Source organism: Wyeomyia smithii, chromosome 2 (assembly GCF_029784165.1).
Source record: "Wyeomyia smithii strain HCP4-BCI-WySm-NY-G18 chromosome 2, ASM2978416v1, whole genome shotgun sequence".
NCBI classification, from domain to species: domain Eukaryota; kingdom Metazoa; phylum Arthropoda; class Insecta; order Diptera; family Culicidae; genus Wyeomyia; species Wyeomyia smithii.
Window position 1 is genome coordinate 146,517,458 of NC_073695.1, and position 23,671 is coordinate 146,541,128.

A 23,671-nucleotide genomic window follows, 5' to 3' on the forward strand; every position below is an offset into this window, starting at 1 on the left:
CACCTCCACAGATTTCTTTTGCTCCAGACAAAACACGAAAAGGGCGTCGTTTCTCAGCAGATCAGTCAATGGACGTGCGATTGAAGAATAACTTTGTAAGAACTTCCTGAAATATTCGGTCAACCCCAGGAACCGTTGAATTTCTTTGAATGTTGTTGGGTCCGGGAAATTTTTGACTGCTGCAATTTTGTTTTCCGTTGGCATTAGGGACCCAATTTCAACTTCGTAGCCAAGGTACTCTATTTTCCTCTTAAGGAGCTGGCATTTTGACCATTTTTTTCTCAAACAATGCTGCTCTGCTACTGACAAAACTTCTGTCAACTTTTTCAATGCCTCTGGTTCATCTTTCGCTGGGATTAACAAATCATCTATGAACACGATTACCATCTTCTTTTTGATCAGATCGCGGAATACATCATTGATGTACTGGAACACAGTTGGAGACGTACATCCAAATGGTGTGGCAAGGAATTCGTACTGACCAAAGGGGGTAACGAAGGAAGTATATTTGCGGCTGCTGTCGTCTACGGGAACATGGAAGAAGCTATTCTCCAGGTCCAAAGCGGTGAATACCCTTGCGCCGTGTGAATCATCCAGAATATCTTCGATCAGCGGTAGTGGGAAATGATCGCTAACTAGCACTTTATTCAGTCATCGGTAGTCTACACATAGTCTCCTAGATCCATCTTTCTTGTAGACCAGTACAATAGGACTGCAGAACTCGGATGCATTGGGTTGAATGATACCCTCTGTTGGTGATCAACAAGGTTCACCCCACACTTCATCCCTGGTTGGAGTCGACTATACAGTTCACTGTATACATATCCGAAACGAAGCGGCATAGGAGAGACAGGCTACTCTATCCGAAAGCAAGCGGCACACGGGAACTGAAGACGCAGCAAATCACACACCAACCATCGTCATCATCATATCATCGTTAGCGTCAACCGAACCCGCTACTGATAAGTGGTGGTGAGCCCTTATCACTACCGTACACTAAAATATAGAATAATTTAATACACATGTTTAATCGGCAGGAAAAATATAGTGCGTTTGTTTTCAGAAACCGCGTTGTTTCAAGGCAGTGTTTTATTAACTGCGACCATCCAAAGGACGGATTGAGTTGGTTCTTCGAACCGGATCGAGGACTGATCCGGATCATCAAAGCTGGGCTTTCGCCACTGCATTTTGTAGCAACTCCTTCATTTACGGGACGACGCCATTTTGGGCGGTCAAGTTTATTGGAGTATTGGGGAACAAAGGTTGTTCCGCCATCGCTTATTTTCTAACGCTTCTTATCCGCCATCGCTTAACTGGGCATTGGCGCCAAGGGATTTTTCTCAGGTGAGTTGATCCACTACCATATGTTCAGCCGAAGCTTATCGTTTATGCAATACTAACACACGTTTTCTAACATCATTGCCTTGCACATCGAGATACTTTACTGCACTGTCGGCACTAGTATTGGATAACGGTTGACGTTGGATGAAGCCCACCACTAATTGGAAGGATTGGAAGGAGATAGTCTGAAACCAATCATAAATAAGAGGAAGCGCAGAACAAGGTTCTCCACGTTAGTGAACAATTGATGGTATATGTTCGCCGAAGCTAAACTCGGATACTTCACAATTATAAAATATCTTCTTCGACGGTGCGTTGTGCTTTATACTACTCTACTCTATATGCGATTCTATGAGGCTACTTACGGAGACATGTTTTCAATATACGATACATTTGCTACTTGAACATACTTTGTGATTTTGGTGCGCTGTTAGTTTCTCCAGGTGAGATTCAACAGTATATGGCCAGCCGTGGCCTAGGCTTTTATTGATACTACATGCTTGCTTTACCCCCTCGATTCCCCGTTTCTATCGATCATTCGAGATTATTTCGAAACAAACCTATCGCATCGCCACTTATTTCGCTATTGGTCAGAAATTAACATTCACTTGGAGTGCAACAATATATTCCCTCAGGTAAAATAGAGAATAGTATATGCCTGGCGAGGCTAGGATTGTTCGCAGAATATTACACCACCTATTTTGTCACTTATAACAATCGGTTACCATGCCAGCCGCCGCTGCATCCACTACAAAAAAGGCACAATCCCTAAAAGGCTGGATAGCGAAATTGAAGGAACTTCAGTCATCCTTCAATGATATTTGGAAATTTGTAGAACAATTCCCGGGTGGAAGCACTATCACTGAAATCGAAGTCCGTTTGCAAAAACTCGAGGAATTGTGGGAGAAATTTGGGGAGACGCTTGTCGAGATTAAATCGAACGGCGATTTTCCACTCGAGAGTGGGGACGCCCACGACAAAGAGAGAAGAGAGTTCAGTAACCGTTACTATCGCGCAAAGCCGTTCCTGTCGGAGCGAATTAAGTAACACCAAGCTCCTCCACTGACGGAACAATCCACCTGTTATTCGCGTTACGCGGCCTCCCCGGGCGAAGGTACGGGTTAACAAGGCTTTGTCACCGAACGACAGTTAAATACGCGAGCGGAACCGATAATCGAGGCGGACCAAGACTCCTGTTAGCAACGACTACCCGGCCTCTCCCGTTTCCTGCTAGTTGCCTTACTACAGCGAAGGCCTATGCGTCTGGAAGGGGGAAATAGGTTACGTTCTAAAGGATTTTCTGTATACCATTAAGGATCACTCTGGCCTGATTAAGTCTTCTAGCTAGTGTCCTCGCTAATGTGGAGGTCTATGCTTCTTGAAGAGAAATCAAAGAGTAATCACTTAGTAATATAGGAAGGTTCGGTCCGTCCAATGAAACGACTAAATTCAGACTAACCATAAACTTCGATTTTATTCAATCAAAATTTTCTTATATACTAATTTTACGCTTACAATTTAATATTTACAAATCAATGTATAATACAGTCTTTAAAGTACGGCAGCGCGAGCCACCTGCCTCAAAACGCTGACCCTACGTAATTACTATTTTGTTGCCAATCGTTCTACCTGTGAGTGCATGGCTACTACATGCTACCTGCGGGAGCATTCGATTGAAATTTGATCTTCTGTTTATTTACGTTTTGAGTTTATTGGCGCTGCTCGCGCGGGTTATGGAATTTAATTTTATCGCGGCAGTAACATTCCGGCCCCCGTAACTGAAAAGTTACGCCACCTTATCATTTGTCGTGATAAATATAATAATGCATCTTCATTTATTCTTATAATTGGTTTTGGTCATGGTTTATTTTTTCTGGGTTGAGGTAGTGGATATTGCGATAAGTTAATTTGTTGTCTCCTGGTTTTCTGTTGTTGCAATATATAATATAGAACAGTAACAATTATAGCTAAAAGTATTGTTGTTAGAATAATGATAATTAAAGTTATCAAATGATGATTGCTTATCGGTTGGATTTTGCCGCTTGATGTGGCTGTAATGTCATCGGTTATGTCTGTATATGCGGCTGTTTGTTTTTCATCTATTTCGTGTGGAATTTCATTTTCAACTTTGAAAAAAATCTTCCTACTTTTTGATTCTCTAGTATTGCTTGAGTATGTTACACTGTTTTTTGAACGAATTTCGCATTCGGGTTCCATATAAATTATTGCTGCGTAATGTGGTGGTGTTGTGGTTGTTTGACCACAATGTATAATTATTTCTCGTGGATTCTGGGCATAATATAATACTACATTAGGATCAGACAATGTTATAATTTCAAAGCAATCGATTTCAAGTTGTTTAATTTTACACATTTCTCGTGGTAGTTTATGCAGCATGGCAGCCACAATGCAATCTGGTTCCGTAAGGAAAGTATTTTGCTGAGTCATATAATAACTTTCATTAAGTTTAGTTACATCTTTAGAAATATAAAAGTATTGTTCTTGGTGATTGATTGCTATAAATGAATTATTTATCGTTATGATAAATCTGTTGTAAACTATAGGGATTGGAATAATTCTGAATAGTTCGAATTTCTCTCTATTTATAATAATTGTTTTCATCATTATGTGAAGTGCATTTTTTTTAAGGTGATTTCATAATGGCTTGCAAATTGTTCTTTTGGAACCATACAATCATGTGGGATTTTCTCTTCTATTTTGACAAGTATTTGTAGCCTCTCTGTTTCTGGAATAGGATTTCGTTGAACTAATTTATACTTATTTAAAGTGCTTTCGGTAATTTGTCGAACGGGCACTATGGTTTCCAATAACTTTTTTACTGCAATATCAGCTCTTTTTGAATTATATTGGTTTGTTAAATGATCTAACCCTCCCTGAATACTAAGAATTTTTTTGCTGAATTGTGTTTTCAAAGTGTTTGTTTTTTCGTCTAATGTATTAATGAGATTAGATAACTGATGTAACTTTAGGTTATCTTCATGACGTATTATTTGTAGTTGGTCTTCTAAATCGTCACCTCCGAATACTAAATCTTTCAAAAACCCAAAAATGCCTTTGCTGCGTTTCATTCTTTTCATTTTTTCTTGAAACATTGTTTGTATTTCTTCGATGGCAACTACACATTGTTGCTCTACTGCTATTGCTGATTCGATAATGATGTCGTCTTTAATTATTCTTGATATTTTACTTAATGCATTTCCTAAATTTGTTTGCATGTCTTTAATGTGTTTTATACCTTCTAGAGGTTTAATGTTTGTTTCTATTTCTGAGGTCCATAGTCCCCTTTGTACAATACACGTTCCTTCATGGTGAAATATGAGACCGTCCTTGTTGATCGGTTGAATTCTTATGGGTGTTGCTGGAGATATGATTGATAACAACGTGGTGCATGGTTTGATCCGCTTACTTCGTTTTGGTGTAGTTCGGGGTGGATGTTTCTTTAGATGTTGGTCTCTTAGTTCGTTAATTTTGTCAATATCCAGTTTATTTCTTTTTCCCCAGTTAGAGAAATTTTCGTCCGCTAGTTTACGTTTCGTATTGATGACCTTGTCGTTGTTTGGAATGGAGTCGTTGCTTTTGTTGTTGTTGTTATTGCTGTTGCTGTTATTGCTGTTGTTGATTACGTTTTCCTTGATGCTAACGTCGTTGTGTATGATCATGACGTGTTCCTCCGGCATGCTCTTTGATGTGAGATGTTGAGCGCCTTCTGGTTTCTCCTTCTGTGTAACGTCGAGAACCGCTATTTTCGTCGCTGCTCTTTTTATAACGCCCTTTTCCGTTTGTATGTCAGCCTTTCTGACTTGTCCATCTTTATCGGTGTATGTTTTTATTATACGCCCCTTCAACCATCTTCCAGCTGGTACGTTGTCGTCTGTGATGATGACGATATCGTTTTCTTCAAGTGGAATGATCTCCTCGGTCCATTTGTTTCTTTTTATTAATGTTGGGAGGTATTCTGTTTTCTAACGATCCCAAAAGAGTTGTCCGTAGTGTTGCGCTAGCTTCCATTGTTCTTTATTAAATCCATCTACTGTTGGTGCAATTGGGGATACATGTTCTCCTGCTCGTCCGATCAACATGTGAAACGGTGTTAGAACTTCATCGTCGAACGTTTCGAGCGGTATATGAGTAAGCGGTCTGGAATTTAGCAGAAACTCTGCCTGGATGAAGCCGGCTCTTAGTAGTTCTGGTGTAGACGTTTTACAACTCTTAAACATATTTTTCAAGGAAGTCTTTATGATTTTTATTAAACGTTCCCATGCACCGCCGAAATGTGGTGCTGCGGGTGGGTTAAATGACCATTGTATTTCGAGTGCTGCCGATTGTCCTTTCTCCATCGTGGTGTTTATCTTATTCGCCCATGCTTGTAGCTCTCTTATTTCATTCCAGGCACCTATAAAGTTCGTGCCGTTATCGCTGTACATATGGGACACCTTTCCTCTTCTGTTTTGAAAGTTTTTGAAACATGTTAGGAAACTGTCGGTATCTAATTTTTCGGCCATCTCAATGTGTGCTCGGCTCGACAAGCAGGTGAACAATACTCCCCAGCGCTTTTTTATGGATCTATGGACTCTTACTTCGAATGGGCCGAAGTAATCCACACCTGTATGTGTGAACGCATGTAAATATGGTTTTGCTCTAAAGTCGGGTAGCGCCGCCATCAGTGGTGGATTAGGTTTCGTTCTCCAGATGATGCATTGTTGGCAGTGTGTTTTAACATTTTTCAGCACGGCGCGTACTGCTAGAATCCAATATTTGGTTTGAAGTGCCCCGATTACTGTTTCATCTCCGTGGTGAAGGTATTTTTCATGGTATGATCTCACAAGGAAATGGGTAATGTGGTGTTTTTGAGGAAGGATTATTAACTGTCTGGCCGAGTTTTTCAATGCGGATAAGTTTTCTAACCGTCGTCCTAACCGTGACGCCATTCTCGTCCAGCACTGGTCGCAGGCTTGATAAAGGACCTTGCTTGGTTAATTGTTTATTTTTAGTTAGGTCCATCATTTCGACAGGAAATGTTTCCCATTGGGCCTTTTTGTAAAGCGTATTTTCGACGATGTCTCGATCATTTCTGTTTATAGCTTTTATGAAATGTTTCCTTTCTGCGATCCAAATGACAAATTTCTTTAGTATACATAGGTGTTGAACTAGTTTCCAGTAATTTGAGTAGCGGTTTTCTCGTATGAAATCATATTGCTGTATTTCTGTTGTTATATGTAGTGCTAATATATCCTTAGATTCTTCTGAGGTTTCAATTGGTTTTTGCGTAGGCCAGTTGTTTTCCTGAAGATGCAGGAATCCAGGTCCATTTATCCAAATAGATTTTCTTTTCACTTCCTTCGTTGCTTCGTCAGCTGGGTTTTGCAGCGATGGGACCCAACGCCACTGTTGTACGGTTGTTGTATCTAGAATTTCTCCTATGCGGTGAGCCACGAAAGGCTTATATTTACGATGATCAGATCGAATCCATGCTAAGACTGTTTGCGAGTCAGACCAATATATTCTTTTTGATATTGTCGGACGTATTTTATTTACTATTGTTTCTGCTAGCCGGGAGCCTAGCACAGCTGCTTGCAACTCTAATCGTGGTATTGAAAGTGTTTTAATAGGTGCTACTCTCGATTTAGCTGCCATAAGGCTAACGGTATTTCCGCATTTTATGTAAATTACTGCGGCAAACGCATTTTCACTTGCATCTACAAACGTGTGGAGTCCAATTTTTATGTGAAGACTTCTTGGGATTTTTAGATTCCCCATCAGTTTTAGCGTACTGATCCAATTTCGCCATCGGGGCAGAATGCGTGACGTGATTGTGTCGTCCCATTCCATTGATTCCTTATGTAATTCTTGGAAGATTATTTTTTCTTCTATAATTTTGTGCGATATTAATCCGAGCGGGTCATAGATACTTATCACGAATGATAGTTCTTCTCTTTTTGTCGGTGTGTTTAACGTTTTTAATGCTTCTGCATTTAGTTTATCCAACCTTAGTTGGTAACTAAAATAATCGTGTTGTGTATTCCAGTGTAGCCCTAGGACCCTTTCTACGTGAGACTCTTTGTCAGTTATATCTTTCTTGTTTGAATCCATTAACCGGTTTTCGGGGAGTGAGTGAAGTAACTCGCGTTTGTTTGATATGAAGTTTCTTATGAAGAAACCTCCCTTTTCGTGAATTGTTATAACATCGTTGACTGTCTGAACTGCTTCATCTTGGGTGTGGAAGCTGTCTAGGTAATCGTCGACGTAGTGTTGTTTTACTATAGCGGTTGCTGCGGCGGAATGAGTTTTTTCGAATTTTCTCGCATTAAAATTTTTTACTATTTGAGCGCAGGCCGGTGAACAGGTGGCGCCAAATATCATGTATACCAATATACTTCCGGTGGTTTTGATGTATCACAATCTCTCCATAAGAAGCGTAGTACGTGCTGATCTTCTGGACGAATTCTTACTTGATGAAACATTTCCTGGATGTCACCGCTTATCGCTATGTTTCCTTCTCTAAAACGTAGTAATATTCCGAAGATCGATGTTGTGGCGTCCGGCCCCTGTAAAAGGGTTGAGTTTAATGAGACACCCTTAACTTCTGCTTTGGCGTCAAACACTAATCTTGGTTTGTTCTTGTTTTGATTTATGACGATAAAGTGTGGTAGATATTAAACTTTTTTTGTAGGTGTAAGTAGTTCTGCTGGTGTTAATTTTCTGGCATATCCTTTCGCAACGTACTCTTTAAAGTTAAGTATGGCCCGTTGCTTGAGTTTCTCATTTTTCGCAAGCATTTTCTCTGACAGAGTTAATCGTCTTAAGGCGTTTTGGTAACTGTCAGGGAATTTGACATCTTCCTGTCTGAACAGCATTCCAATTTCGTATCTATTCCCTAGATATTTCAGTGTGTCGTTGATTATTTCTTCAACTCTTTTGTCCTCCTTACCCTTTGGCAGACTTTCGACTGTTTTGACTCCAAAATCTTCTATGCTGAGATACCGCTTCATCATGTTTCGCATCTCGTCATTTTCCTGTATTGCCATGACATAGTCTTGTGCGATATTCAACTTGAGGTTACCAAAGAGAATCCATCCTAGTTTGGTTCTCATAGCCATAGGAGAATTCTCGTCTAACATTCTTCTGTCCATAGGCATTAGTAGATGCGCGTTGTCGAGACCAATTAGTATTGATGGTCGTGCTACCGTATAGCTTTCAATGGGTAAGTCTTTCAGATGATTGTATTGTTTTTTCATAGCATCCATGTCTAGAGATTGAATTGGTAGCTGGAGGTTGTCAATTGTTCTTACGCCCTTCAGGATAAATGGTTTCTTTGAAGGTCCGACGAGTGTAACTTGTACCTGCCTGCTGTTCGATTGATTGGTAACGTTTTGCGTCCAGGTGAGTTTGAGAGGATTCGAGCGTCCCTCTAGGCCGAGATCATCAGCAATTTGTTCCTCGATCAAAGTTAGTGATGAGCCGGCGTCTAAGAAAGCAAACGTATTTACTTCCTTTCCCTTGTTTCTAAGTGTTATGGGAATAATTTGGAAATAAATATTATTTCTGAATGTTTGATGGTGATTTGTAGTTCCAGAGTTAGAAGATGAAGCGTTTTCTGTGGTTTCAAGCTTTTCTACGATTTCTTCTTTCGGCGTCGTCATCATTTTGTTGGCCTTGTCTACGTTTTTCTTATTTCTCGGATGTAGCCATCTACTATGTTTTTCCTGGCATTTATCGATGTAACATGTTCTAGCACGTTCGCAATCTTTCATTAGATGGTTTGCTCCTAGACACCCAAAGCAAAGTCGTTTTTGTGTAACAATTTTTCTCCTTGCTTCCGTGTTCATTTTTTTGAATGTATCACATTCATAGACTTTGTGGTCCTTTTCGCAAAATGGACATTTGTTGTAGAACTTTTTCCGGTTATCTTGGTGAATGTTTACTCTTGACTTCCTTTCAGAGCTCTCGATCGAAGGGTTAACCATCCTCTGAATTTTGGCGAGTGGTTTTATCCATTCATTCAGTATTTTTAAATCTGGGCAATGAATGTTTTCTTTGCTCAATTCTTCAGCCCACTTTATTTGAATATTATAGGGCAATTTCTTTACTATAGTATCGACCAAACGAGGGTCGTTCAGATATTGAGCACAATTGATTACATTTATTGTACTCACGAGATTATCCAGTGCATCTGCTATTTCTAATAATGCACTTTTATTCTCCTTACGAATTTTTATTAGTTCGTGGAGAAGTTCGTTATAAATCGCCTCTAGTCGACCGTATGTTTCTTCTAGTCTTTCGATTATTTTCTTGACATTCTCCGGGTCGATCAGCAGTTGACTCACAGTTTTTGCGGCATTTCCACGCGGATTCTTCTGCAGGCGGATTAAGTTTTCAAGATTAGTAAAAGCTCCTGCTTTTGTGGTTTCTTCGTATGTTTTCTTAAATTTTGGCCAATCTTTAGGCGCGCCATCAAACCTAGGCAAGTCAGCCAGAGCTTGCCTTTTCAGGTAGATTGTCCAATCTTCGTTTTGATTGGGTTGGGCCAGACTGATATCTGGAGTTGGTTCGGGTTTACTTGGAGCTGCTTAACGAGAGCCTCCATAGTTTTCTGATGAATACGCAATATTTCTTCGGTTGTTGTCGTTCTTTCCGACGATGGTGTTCGTTTGCCTTTGGCTTGGGCTTCCAATTTCTTAAGTTTTTCTTCCATCTTTTGCTGATTTTCTGCAATCTCGTAGCATTTTTGGCATGTCCAGTAGTCCTCACTTCTCGGCGGGTCCTTCAGTCCCACACATGCCAGGTGGAACCAACGGTCACATTCGCAGCATTCCACAAGTACACCTTTCTCGTCGGATTCGATGCACATCCGACAGTGCCCATTCGGGTTATCCACAAACTTAACCATTTTGTTAGTGTTAGGTTTTATTTCAAGTGTCCGTCACACTACCGATACCGCGCACGAATGAGTAAATAGAGTTTGAGTTCACTTGCTCCTCTCTGGAGCCACCTGCGTTATTCGCGTTACGCGGCCTCCCCGGGCGAAGGTACGGGTTAACAAGGCTTTGTCACCGAACGACAGTTAAATACGCGAGCGGAACCGATAATCGAGGCGGACCAAGACTCCTGTTAGCAACGACTACCCGGCCTCTCCCGTTTCCTGCTAGTTGCCTTACTACAGCGAAGGCCTATGCGTCTGGAAGGGGGAAATAGGTTACGTTCTAAAGGATTTTCTGTATACCATTAAGGATCACTCTGGCCTGATTAAGTCTTCTAGCTAGTGTCCTCGCTAATGTGGAGGTCTATGCTTCTTGAAGAGAAATCAAAGAGTAATCACTTAGTAATATAGGAAGGTTCGGTCCGTCCAATGAAACGACTAAATTCAGACTAACCATAAACTTCGATTTTATTCAATCAAAATTTTCTTATATACTAATTTTACGCTTACAATTCAATATTTACAAATCAATGTATAATACAGTCTTTAAAGTACGGCAGCGCGAGCCACCTGCCTCAAAACGCTGACCTTACGTAATTACTATTTTGTTGCCAATCGTTCTACCTGTGAGTGCATGGCTACTACATGCTACCTGCGGGAGCATTCGATTGAAATTTGATCTTCTGTTTATTTACGTTTTGAGTTTATTGGCGCTGCTCGCGCGGGTTATGGAATTTAATTTTATCGCGGCAGTAACACCACCCATGCAGGTGATACTACAATGCAAGGTTCGCTCGACCATGTTCGTCTCCCAAAATCAAACTGCAGTCATTTGACGGGAACATTGATGAATGGCTAAGCTTTCGAGATCTGTTCACGTCTCTTTTCCATTGTAATGCAGATCTGACAAAGGTTGAAAAATTCCACTACCTCAAGGGTTGCCTTCAAGGGGAACCGAAAAGTCTAGTTGACCCATTGCAAATTACTAGATCAAACTACTTGATCGCTTGGGATATGCTGCTAAAAAGGTACGAAAACAGTAAACAATTGAAAAAGCGACAGGTCCAATCGCTGTTTCAGTTGCCAACCGTCTCTAAGGAATACCCCAGCCAACTTCATGCTTTATTACAAGGTTTCGAAAGGATAGTACAAACATTTGACCAGATAGTGCGACCGATTGAATACAAGGACCTACTTCTAACTAATCTTCTCTTAACGCGATTAGACCCGAAAACTCGCCGAGGATGGGAAGAGATTTCTGCTACACAGATAACGGATACGGTGAAGAAGTTGTTGGACTTTCTGCACCGTCGGGTTCAAGTATTGGAATATTTGCCTTCAAGACTGGTGGACACTAAGGGAGGTAACCAACTACCACTCCAAAGGCAGACGCCAGTGGTGGTTGAAACTAGTTACAGCAAGGTGCAATCGTCCGGTATACAATGCACGGTGTGCTCGGCGAACCATTTACTATTCCAATGCGAGACATTTCAGCGGATGTCGGTGACAGAGCGTGATGCCCTCGTTCGCACTCACTCACTTTGTCGCAATTGTTTTAAACTCGGTCATCAAGCAAAAGATTGCTAATCTAAGTACTCTTGTCGCTCGTGCAAGAGTCGTCATCATACAATGGTATGCTTTGGACGGGAAAGGGAGAACATATCCAAAAATCGCACTACTACTACCGCTGCTACCCCATTAGCAACTACGAGAAAACAACCGTCTACGCCATCTAATTCGTCCCAAATAGTCAATATGGTGGCTACCAGCACATCAGTGTCAAATTCTGCAACGTACATCAAATCAACGGTTCTTCTGGCTACTGCGGTGCTTCTTGTCGAGGACGATCATGGTAACCAAGTACCAGCACGCGCATTTCTCGATTCAGGCGCTGAGAGTAACTTCATCTCAGAGAAGTTAAGTCAACGGTTGAAGGTAGACCGAAAAAAGGTGGATATTTCTGTTCTGGGTATCGGACAGGCAGCTACAAGGGTTAAACAACGGATTCAGGCAACAATCCGTCCAAGAATATCGGATTTTACACGGGAAATGGGCTTTCTCGTGTTACCTAAGGTTACGGTACATTTGCCAACGGCAACGGTAAATGTGAAGGGATGGATTATTCCAGAGGGTATCGAAATCGTTCTGTGTGTCTATGGGAATAAACTTAGTACTAGGCATCGAGGCGTTTTTTTAACTTCTTCGTATCTGGTCGAAAATCGCATTGGGGGAGCAAATCCTGTCATTGAAAGATTCCGTATTTGGATGGGTGGTTTCAGGCGGACTGTCATCGATCGAGCAGGCGCCACGTGTCAGCTGCCACTTGACTACAGAAGGACTGGATGAATTGGTTGCAAAATATTGGGCTTGTGAGGAAATCGAGCTCAAAAGATCATATTTAAAGGAAGAAGAACGATGTGAGGAAATATTTAAACTATTTAAATTATATTGCGTTGCAGAACGAAGCAAATCATGCTGGTCGCCGACCAGAAGGAGGCACATCAATTAAGGCTGCAATTGGACGTAATGATGAACAGTGGAGGATTTCGTTTTCGTAAGTGGGCATCGAACTGCGCTGACGGAGAATCTAGCGATAAGCGATGTGAGTGGTATAAATCTAGATCCAGACCCTTCTGTGAAGACACTAAGATTGACCTGGATGCCAAGAACAGACGTTTTCAGATTCCAGTTCAATATCCCGCCACTGGAAAGATATGAGGAGCTTTCTAAGCGCCAAATCCGCTCATCGGAGCTGTTATTACATCAGCCAAAATATTCATGCAACTATTGTGGACTTTACAATGATTTAACGCTAACGTAAGAACTAGCACAATAATCGCGAACACAGACGGAACACGACGAGTGATCAGACAAGACACTTATTGCTCTTACAGATATAAAAGGATAATATAATAATTACCTTTCGTCTACCGGTTTCGGGCTACATATTGCCCATCGACAGGACGAGATCCCATGTCCAACTGGTTAAAATTCTCGTACGTTATATCGCACGCGTCGAAGAGAGTGAGCTGGAGATTACTTTCTCCCCGTTGTCAAGTTGAAGAGAATTGAGTTGATCGGTGCATCGTCGTCGTTCATCAATGGTTGTTTGGCCGTCGCAATGTACATTGACTCCCAAGCATTGAGGAGACCAATTTTATTGATGCTTTTGATCAGACCCGCCTTATCCCAATCGATCTCGTGTTGGTTACTCACTGTATGTGTTGCTACACTGGATTCACTCGTTTTGTTCATTTCTACTGCTCTTCTATGCTCTTTAAGCCGCACTTTAACTTTTCTTCGTGTTTGCCCGAAACAAGGGATGGGAGCAGATTAGACTGGGACGAACCGCTATCATTGACGGTGGGTGAGAGTTGGCGGAAGTTTTATTCAAGATTACCTTTGCTTAACGAAATTCGCAGCAATCGTTGCGTCATTCTCCCAGGAGCGGTGACAGTAGAACTTCATTGCTTTAGTCATGCTTCAGAAAAGGTGTATGGGGGTTGGTATGCATCCGAAGTATGGATTCAACAGGGAACGTAGCTGTACAACTGTTAACCTCAAAATCCAAGGTTGCTCCATTAGGGTGTCAAACGATACCGAGATTAGAGCTTTGTGGAGCGGTGCTGGTAGCAAAATTATATGGCAAAATTCAACAATCGTTGAAGCTCAATTTACCCACCCTTCATTAACCACAATTCATGGGTGATTTACCAGCGGCTCGAGAAAACGTGGCTCGTCCATTTTCGAAAACGGGTGTGGATTATTTTGGTCCAATATATTTGCGACCTGCACCCAGGCGACCAACAGTACAGGCCTATGGTTCTATTTTTGTTTGTTTCTGCACAAAGGCTGTGCACATTGAGTTTGTGTCGGATTTGTCGACGGAAAGATTTTTACAAGCACTGGATTATTTTAATCCAATATATTTGCGACCTGCACCCAGGCGACCAACAGTACAGGCCTATGGTTCTATTTTTGTTTGTTTCTGCACAAAGGCTGTGCACATTGAGTTTGTGTCGAATTTGTCGACGGAAAGATTTTTACAAGCACCTCGCCGTTTTATGGCACGGAGAGGAAGACCAACGGATTTGTACTCCGATAACCGTACGAATTTTGTCGGAGCTCGCAATAAACTCCAAGAATTACTGCGCCTGTTGAAAAATAAGGAACACCATGGAAGGGTAGCTAAATACTGTGCAGAGGACGGAGTTCAATGGCATTTCAGTCCCCTAAGTGCGCCACATTTCGGTGGGCTTTGAGAGGCGGCAGTTCGCTCGGCGAAGCATCACATCTTAAGAATGCTGGGGGAGAACCAAGCTACACCGGAGGATATGAACACGTTGCTCGTTCAGGTGGAGGGATGTCTAAACTCTCGACCGATTACTGCCAGTTCCGAGGATCCCAACGATCTAGAATCACTCACCCCAGCACATTTTTGGTCGGTACCTCACTACAAGCACTCTCAGACCAGACTATATTTGTGATGTTAGCAATAGTTTTTTAAATGTAGTCTACTATGATTGACGGAAATAAATAAATAAATAAATGAATAAATAAATAAATAAAAGATCAGAATTACCTGGACATTCCAACCAACCGTTTAAAACAGTGGCAACTGGTACGAAGAAATGTTCAAAATATCTGGATAAGGTGGAAAAGAGAATATTTATCGCAACTACAATCTCGCATAAACCGTTGGCGAGTACCTGTTCCAGTTTAAGAAGACAAGCTATCATTAGGGACGAAAATTTACCTTTTTTATAATTAGTTTTTTTATGCTTTTCAGAAATCTGGCTATTTCTGGGTGGGTGAGGATGTTGGTGATCAACAAGGTTCACCCCACACTTCATACCTGGTTGGAGTCAACTATACAGTCCACTATATACATATCCGAAAATAAGCGGCATACGAGATAGGCTACTCTTTCCCAAAGCAAGCGGCACACGGGAACTGAAGACGGTCACAGCAGCAAATCACACACCAACCATTATCATCATCATCGTTAGCGTCAACCGAACCCGCTACTGATAAGTGGTGGTGAGCCCTTATCACTACCGTGAGAGCGAGACTGCTGGTCTGCTAATCGAGGAGGATCGGTATCGGGATCAATCGGGAGACGCAACGATCACTTCGGGAGTAAAACATCACCGCTTGGACTCACTTGACCTTGGCCCATTTTCGGATCAGCAGCAATTATCACTCCTATTTCGATCATTAACAAGAGTGGCTCAGGAAGACCGCCCAGGAGTTATAATTACATTCAGCTGAAGTTAGCTCATAGAAATATAGAATAATTTAATACACATATTTGCTGTTTAATCGGAAGGAAAAATATAGTGCGTTTGTTTTAAGTAACCACGTAGTTTCAAGATAGTGTTTTGTTAACTGCAACCATCTAAAGGACGGATTGAGTTGCAAGTCATCCGGCGTGGGCCGCGGCGGGACACAATTGGTAAAAATTGTTTCGAGCGCAAGCGCAATTTCTGGTTAGGCCGCTCATGCGGCAATAACGCAAGCCCAGCAGCCCTATCTCGTGTTGGACTGGAAGTAAATCCAACACCCTCCTTCCGCCACTTATCCACTTGCTTCTGGGAGATTTACTTTTCCAACGGTGCCAGGCGGCGCGGATGTCGTTGGATTGGGGTTTCCTCTTTCAATACATTTTTTTGATTTGACGTCTGTCGATGCCGTCATACGAAGGTTGTAGTTGCATACGAGGTTAACCGTTTGTTCTCGTATCGCAGGATTTAAGTTATGCAAAAAGGGATCGTCTGGAGTTTCAGGAACAGTGTTGATACAGTGCACGAAGCTGTCTTCCTTGGGAAAAAAGTTTGATCCTGCGACCGACACTTTCACATCACCGTATAACAGCAAATTACGTCCGAGCAGCATTTCCATGTTTAGATGCTCCTTTGCCATCACACATAACTTCAACGGCATGATTGTGTCAGATCGAACATTTGATAATATTTGCAGTGCTATTCTAGTCTAGTCTAGTGTACACTAACACAGCCAGTACTTGAAAGGATCCTGGAAAATGATATACCATTTAAAAAAATGATTTCCATACATTTTTCTTGTCAACGGCCAGGCCTACTGTGTAGTGCAATATAATACAATATAATCTAAGAACGGGGACACATTTTGGGGAGCTCCGTAACCGCAAGGTTACAGAGTCCGCTCTGGTAAGCGGGTGGTCGTGGGTTCGAATCTTAGTAGAATCAGGCCATTTGGTTTTCAAAGGACTTTAAGCATGGGTTTATTCTCAGGCTCCCCACCACGTACCCTTCCTTCAATCTGGATTCTACAGTACCCCTGTTGACTCTCCTCCTCACAAAAATAAGTCCCTATTATAATAAAACTGGTGTGAGTAACATATGAAAGTTCTCTCCAGGGAATTGTAACTGACGATATTGTTAGGATGGACAGAGGCTTGGTATAGTAGAGCAGTAAGCTTGAAACGGAAAGGTAATTACACACAAGCACGGATATGAATGATAAGCGTATCACTTATTTCAATAGTGTTACTGCTAATAATATAAAAGGCGGAGTACAAAAAGCACCTGGGCAATATCACAATAGATCTAAGCTCTGGTCGCAGTGATGAGTCCACACAGAAAAAAAAGAACGGGGACAATCCGTACCAACCGCTCCGTATGTAAGAAGTAATATAATTCGTTTGGAGTGACAAAGCTAAAAAGTACACTCCTTTGTTGACCAATTTCCTGGGATGGAACATGAGTATTTCCTCCTTATGTTCGGGTTTAGAAACCAAGGATATAGCGCCTTTACTCGCTTCAACAGTTACGGGACTTGAGCTCTAACTCTAGTCCTGGCATTTTTAGCTTATGCGCCATTACCCAGCAAACAATTTGATTGATTTACAGCTTGTTAAGCTGCTATTAGGCGGATTTCGGCTGAACTAAAGCGTAACAAGCTGTCATACAACGAAATTGTTTGTCGGGTTACTCGCTCTCTGAAAGTAATATGAATTAGGAAATATCATTGAGTTCAATATATACTAAGAATTTGTCTCCCCTGTTTCTTAAGCAAAATTCATGGCTCCCCATTGACACTTCGCGTGCACTAACATGAGTCAACTTTTGCTTGTGAACGAACCCATGGAACGAACTCACCATCCAGGTTTCCGTTCTTGTCGAAGTTCGTCCTTGTCTGACTCAAACTGCCACTGAAATCGAACCAAAAACGCTTTGACCTTGAACGCCCGCAGCGACAGCGACGAAATGATGGTGGCAATCCTTTTTGATTTGCAAATTTTTCACTGTTATCACTGTCCATTTTTCAGTTACGGCTATTCTTCCGAAACAACTTGACTTCGATTCAGAAATACTACCAACGGCTAGTGGGGCTCTGATGCTACCACGAACGCCTGTTTTTAATATTTCGCTCAAGGTTTGAAGGACATTATGCCGGAGCGATCTGGAATGGCATTTTTTTTTATTCCTGCATCACTTTAACGACAACACCTCAAGCACGTCACAATTAAACACCATTGCACTACTGGTAATTAAGAAACTACAAAGAACAGAATTTGTAAATTTTTCTAGTGAAATTGAAACCACGTCAAAAATTTCGTTGTCTATCTTGGTCTCTCCCTGGACCAAAAGCTTCTATTTCGTTCACACGTAGAGAAACTGTTACCAAGTGCAACATACTGACCAAATCCCTCTATCCTCTCATTAACAGGAAATCCACCCTTTTCCTTACCAACAAGCTTGCCGTTCACAAGCAAATAATTTTACCGGTCATAGAGTACGCTTTGCCTGTCTGGGAGAGCTGCGCTAAACCCCACCATTTTAAAATTGTTCAGAATAAAATTTTACGTATGATCCTAAACACCCCTTCGAGGACACGAAACTCTGAGATCCATCGCCTGGCTGGTCTTCGGGTGTTGGAGGAACGGAAAAAAAAACATCCTTGACTATGTTCAGGGAGTCCTGCGCTAGATCATCTCCCCAAATCATTCGTGAGCTGGTACCTTATTTTTAAGTTAGTTTTTCGTAGTTAAGTAGGTTATCAAAATTTATTTTTCAATTAAAAACAAGTCCTATAAACGATGAACTGTAAAGTTCTACACAAATAATGTAAATCTGCAGAATCAAGTAAACCAGTGAAGCAAAGATGCAGAGCCCAAAAGGTTAAACAATTATTATGTAAACCATATCCGGACTAACTAGATAGGAAAACAAGCAAGGATTCGCCCTTATCACGAAGTAGTCCGGATATGGTTTACATAATAATTGTTAGCAGTGAAAATCTAGCAATTTACTTGGAAATATGTGATCAACTGAACTTTGCAATCAGTGATGCATTTGAAGAATTCAATGCAAAAACTGAACTAGAAATTAAGTCTTGTCCAAAGAACTTCTTCAATTACGTCAAAACAAAACTAAAATTAGACAATTTTCCATCGATAATGCAACTCGATGAACATGTTGGTGATAACTCGGAGAAAAATTGCAATCTCTTTGCAAAATTTTTCCAGGAAATCTATACTACATTTTCCGAAGAAAATCGCGACCGCGATTATTTTGCATTTTATCCAGAATATCCAAGAAACGTTGGTGTTAACCAACTTCAGGTACAGGATGTTTTGCAGGGTCTGAGAAATTTAGACCCTTCCAAAGGACCTGGACCTGACGGAATACCTCCAGCACTCATGAAAAATCTTTCGAAGGAACTTACATCTCCTTTGTTCTGGCTGTTCAACATGTCGTTGGAAACTGGAGTCTTCCCAAATATATGGAAAAGCTCATTTTTAGTGCCTATTTTCAAATCTGGGCGTAAATCTGACATACGTAATTATCGTGGAATCGCTATTATCTCTTGCATTCCTGAACTCTTTGAGGCAATTGTCAATGAAAAGATATTTGCTCAAGTCAAAAATCGAATAACTGACAAACAACACGGCTTCTTCAAAGGCCGCTCTACATCCACAAATTTACTTGAATTCGTAGATTACTCATTGAATGCAATGGATAATGGGAACCATGTTGAAGCTCTTTATACAGACTTTAGCAAAGCATTTGATCGTATTGACATACCAATGCTACTTTTTAAACTGCAAAAAATTGGAATTGAGTCTGGTCTCCTGAAGTGGCTTGAATCATATTTAACAAACAGGCAAACAAAATGTTAGGGTTTATCAAACGCTTCTGCTACAATTTTCAAGACCTGTACACTATCAAAACTTTGTATATTGCCTATGTGAGGTCAATACTGGAATACTGTAGCATTGTGTGGTCTCCTCGTCCTGGCGTCCATGAAGAAAGAATAGAATCAGTACAAAAGCAATTTCTACTATATGCTCTTCGTAAGCTAGGTTGGACCGCACATCGTCTTCCGTCATATGAAGCACGCTGCATGTTGATTGACATTCAAACATTAAAAGAACGGCGAGAGTACGCGATGGCTTCATTTGTAAACGATATCGTTTCGCAGAACGTTGACTCAGCAGTACTACTTTCTAAATTGAACTTTTATGCACCCATTCGACAACTTCGACACCGTAGTTTATTTGCTCTTAACCATCATCGTACGGAATACGCAAAAAATGGACCTATAAATAGTATGATGAATTCTTATAATCAACACTGCGAAGCTATTGACTTTACGATGTCCCGGTATAAACTGAAACAGTATTTCAAGTCCTTGAGGCTGAGGACACAAATTTAATTTGTTTTATGTTCGTGTATAGTATAGTTTAGAAATTATTGTAACCAGTCTACATATATGATTGACGAAATAAATAAATAAATAGATATGTAACCATATAAAAAAAATAAATAAATGTACTTTAAGCAAAAAAAAAAAATCACATCATTCATTCGACCAATGACGCGCGATATAGGTGTATTTCCAGTTACAGTTCATTCGTGATTTCTCGTTCCGATCATGTTCCTATCACATGCTAGGTAAACGTAGAAGATGGCGCAGGTCCAAGGTTGCTAACGTCATGCTAAAAGACTTGTCTTAATTACCAACGACATTGAATGAGCTTCTATCCGGCGATACTAATTGCCTAGGAAAATGTTCTGCCGATCCAAGCTGTTCTGCTTTCGATGGAAACATGGAAGAAGGCATCATAATTCGATCTCAGCTCTGCAGATATTGAACCCAAACCCGTCAGTTTGAGGGCGACCACATATTTTCATTTGAAGAAGTGAATGAATTTTCAACATGTCTGTACTACAATACACGTCAGTTTACTAACAATAGAAAAAATCAACGCGAAAAAATCTATTGACAGCAGCGTGATGTGTGTTGGGCTGTTGTGAAATTTGCATTAGTGCATTGCATTCGAATTGCACAAATCCAAACCCACAGATGTTAAAATCAGGGAGTTTTCTCTTTTTGCCATATTATTTTTGTTCCAGTTGAAAATCGAAATATCGACTCGCGACTTCCGATTTTTTTACCTTATGCACAATGCGCATAGTGTCGCATCTAGTGCGCTGTATTGCGCATCAGATGCGCTATACAGCGCACTAGATGCGACATTATGCGCATTGTGTATAAGGTTAAAAAATCGAAAGTCGCGAGTCATTATTTCGGTTTTCAACTGAAACAATAATATATTATGTTGCCAGTTAAAAAGACAACAAACGTCAAATATCTAAACGAAACGGATTGGGAACGAAAACTGAAAAATTAAAGTTTTTCTAATCGAGCATTGTTAAAATACAAAAACAATAATATAGCTGATAAATGTACTCGCTATATAAAACTAAAGTTTAAAAGCTTTATTTGAGAGATGAGTTTGTAGTTGTGGCCTCTCTATTTGGTAATCAACTTGAGAACGAAAGCCTTTTATGAAGTTGTCGCGAAGCAGCGTTATCCATCGAACTCCCCCTTGGCGTTGAGATGATATCTAGTTAGCGAGCTGATTTCAATAACTGGGAAGTGCTCGTCGCCCAGTTAGCGAACAGTTGCTGTATTTTAATTACTGCCGAAAATACTCACCTTTACCCTAATTCAAAACTAATATTAATAGAGTCAATGCAGTCATAGTTTTCTCAAAACAATGAACAAACGTCGTTGAAGTTGTTTTTCACAGGTTTACAAAATAAACAACTATGTTCCAAATGAACAGATTGTTCTCGAAAATAGTAGGTACAAAAGAACAGGATTTCTGCAGCTCCCAGTACAGGTGAAAATGTAGAAACACTGCGTCAGGCCCATTTAGGGAATCAGGACTATCTGCTGATGCCTTGAAGTAAACAGTTTCGAAAGAATTTTCTTTGCTGTTACTGTTTTTGTCTAGTTAGGTAGTAAATAAAAAGGGGGTAAACTAAATAATTTTTCCAGTTAATATTTTATTTCTACATCGCAAATCGTCGAGAATTTTTTATGAATGCCTAATATTATGAAATGTTCCGAACCACGAAAAGAACAACAGCAAACTGTTTTGTAACTGAAGGAGCGGTGACCGACTGACAAAAACATTCAGCAGTAAACTAGTTTTAATTCTCAGGTTTTAATGTAAACATCGATAGTTTTGATTCGTTGTTTAGCTTTTGGTAGAGTAGGTATATGTTGATATAAAATGAACTGTGAACTGTTCAAATGAACCGGCTCCCTCTGGGGAGTGATCGACTCAGAGTTACCCACGTAAAAGAGGCGTTTTGCCCACTCCTAGGAAGCAACTACGGAGTGTGTGGTCGTCAAAGCTGAGGCTCGATTCGGCACATGGCTTTCAGGTGAATAGTTCCTTTTTTAAGTTTCATACAGCAAACATTTTTAACTTACCTTTTCTGACATAACGATTGTTGTATCATCAATTGTACTGTAAACAATCTCGGAATCAGCACTTTCTGGTTCCATCATGCAGAGTTGGGTTTCGCTTCTTTCAAAGAATCTTGTATAAATACCAGCTGCGGATAATTATGTTTTACCCATCAAAGTTTGTTTACAATAATTTACAATTAGTAACACAATTTACCATCAAAACAAATCTGCTTTTTACGATTCTCATACAATATAAGTTTTACAACCCAATCCCTCAATAAACAGCTAGTAGACTTCGAGCCTTATCAGCAGCGTTGCCAGCTTGTTTTTTTTTAATCTGAAAAAGACAAAAAAAAAATTGGAAAATATATGGTATTGGCCCTGACCTAAGACAAGACGCGACAGCTGGCTTCTTATTTTTCTTTTCGTAACGGCCGTCATCCCCGTCGAATTTTTTTTGAACGTTCCATACCGTTGATGCCAGACTGATTATTTTTAACAACTCTGCAGGTCAAAGAAAATAAAACAAATTAAAATTGCAATATATAGGCGAATAACACTCAATTCTTATTTATTATTTTATGTTCATTAAGCATACTTCTACTATCAAATTTTTTCTTCCTAATTTTCTTGGTACCCAAATTTTTTCTTTCTAAGTTTCTTGGACTTCAACCGAAATAGTAATAAACGATTAATCAATGCATTTTTAAAGTTATAACAGTGAAATACATTACTCGGTAATATCATGTACCTTGCATACTTTTGCATCATTATTTATGAACAATTATATTAGCTAAATTATGACTCTCCAGCATCACTGCTTTACAGTGAAAAGTAACCTCGTTGTATTTTCTACGTGACGATTGCGTTATCGAATTCAGCCAATCAGCAGCCGGTTCAAATTGGTTGAATGTAACGGTGACCAGCTTTCACGTCTTGTCTTAGGCCCTGACGACTCTGTTGATATTGGTTTGGTTTTTACTTGCGAAAGTGAAGAAGGGAAATATTTTTGCTTTTGTTTTCACACATAAATTGACAATTGTATATGAGAAGTCGCGTAGGTGCGAACAGCCCTAAAAATCTCTTTTACTTCTGTCAGAGCCAATAAGGCAATTTACGAGACAGTTGCGATCAGCTGATTTCATTCTGTTTTCAACTTATGATAGCTTTACGTATGTTCGATTGATCACAACTTGGATGCAATCCGGATCCAGAAACGTAAAAAACAAATGTTATCCGATCGGTAGCTCTAGTATTGCGGGTGCGAATCCTCAATACAACATTAAAAAATCACTTTAGATGTTATTACCGACATTAAAAGATTTCGGTTTTGGTCGTGTTTTGGTTTTGCAGCTTGAAAAACATAACAAACGTATAGAGATAAGTGATTTTTCACCTACGCACACTAGTAAACGTGTACACCCGTGTAAAGTTTAGAGATGGGTAAAATGGTTCACTATAGTGAGCGGATCAGAGCGGCTCCGCTCACTAAGGTGAACTAGTTCTTTATAACAGCTCACTCGCTCTTTTCGTTCATACATAATTTTTGTTGACTATCAGTGTAGCTAATTATCAGACACCGCAAGGAACGCCTCTCATGTGAAAGCATTACACCCGATTTGCCAGACGCAAAGCCGCGCG

The 23,671-nt window shown here is 40.5% G+C and overlaps 1 protein-coding gene across 1 annotated transcript in view; it reads right to left on the reverse strand.

Annotated features, from left to right (window-relative positions):
* LOC129720030 (JNK-interacting protein 3) overlaps nt 1-22,300 on the reverse strand; it is a 600,772-nt gene extending 578,472 nt beyond the window's left edge. The window contains exon 1 of the mRNA XM_055671442.1: nt 22,052-22,300. Within this exon, the coding sequence (XP_055527417.1) occupies nt 22,052-22,129 (78 nt within the window). The 5' untranslated portion in view covers nt 22,130-22,300. The remainder of the gene's footprint in view (nt 1-22,051) is intronic.
* Between the last annotated feature and the right edge of the window lie 1,371 nt (nt 22,301-23,671).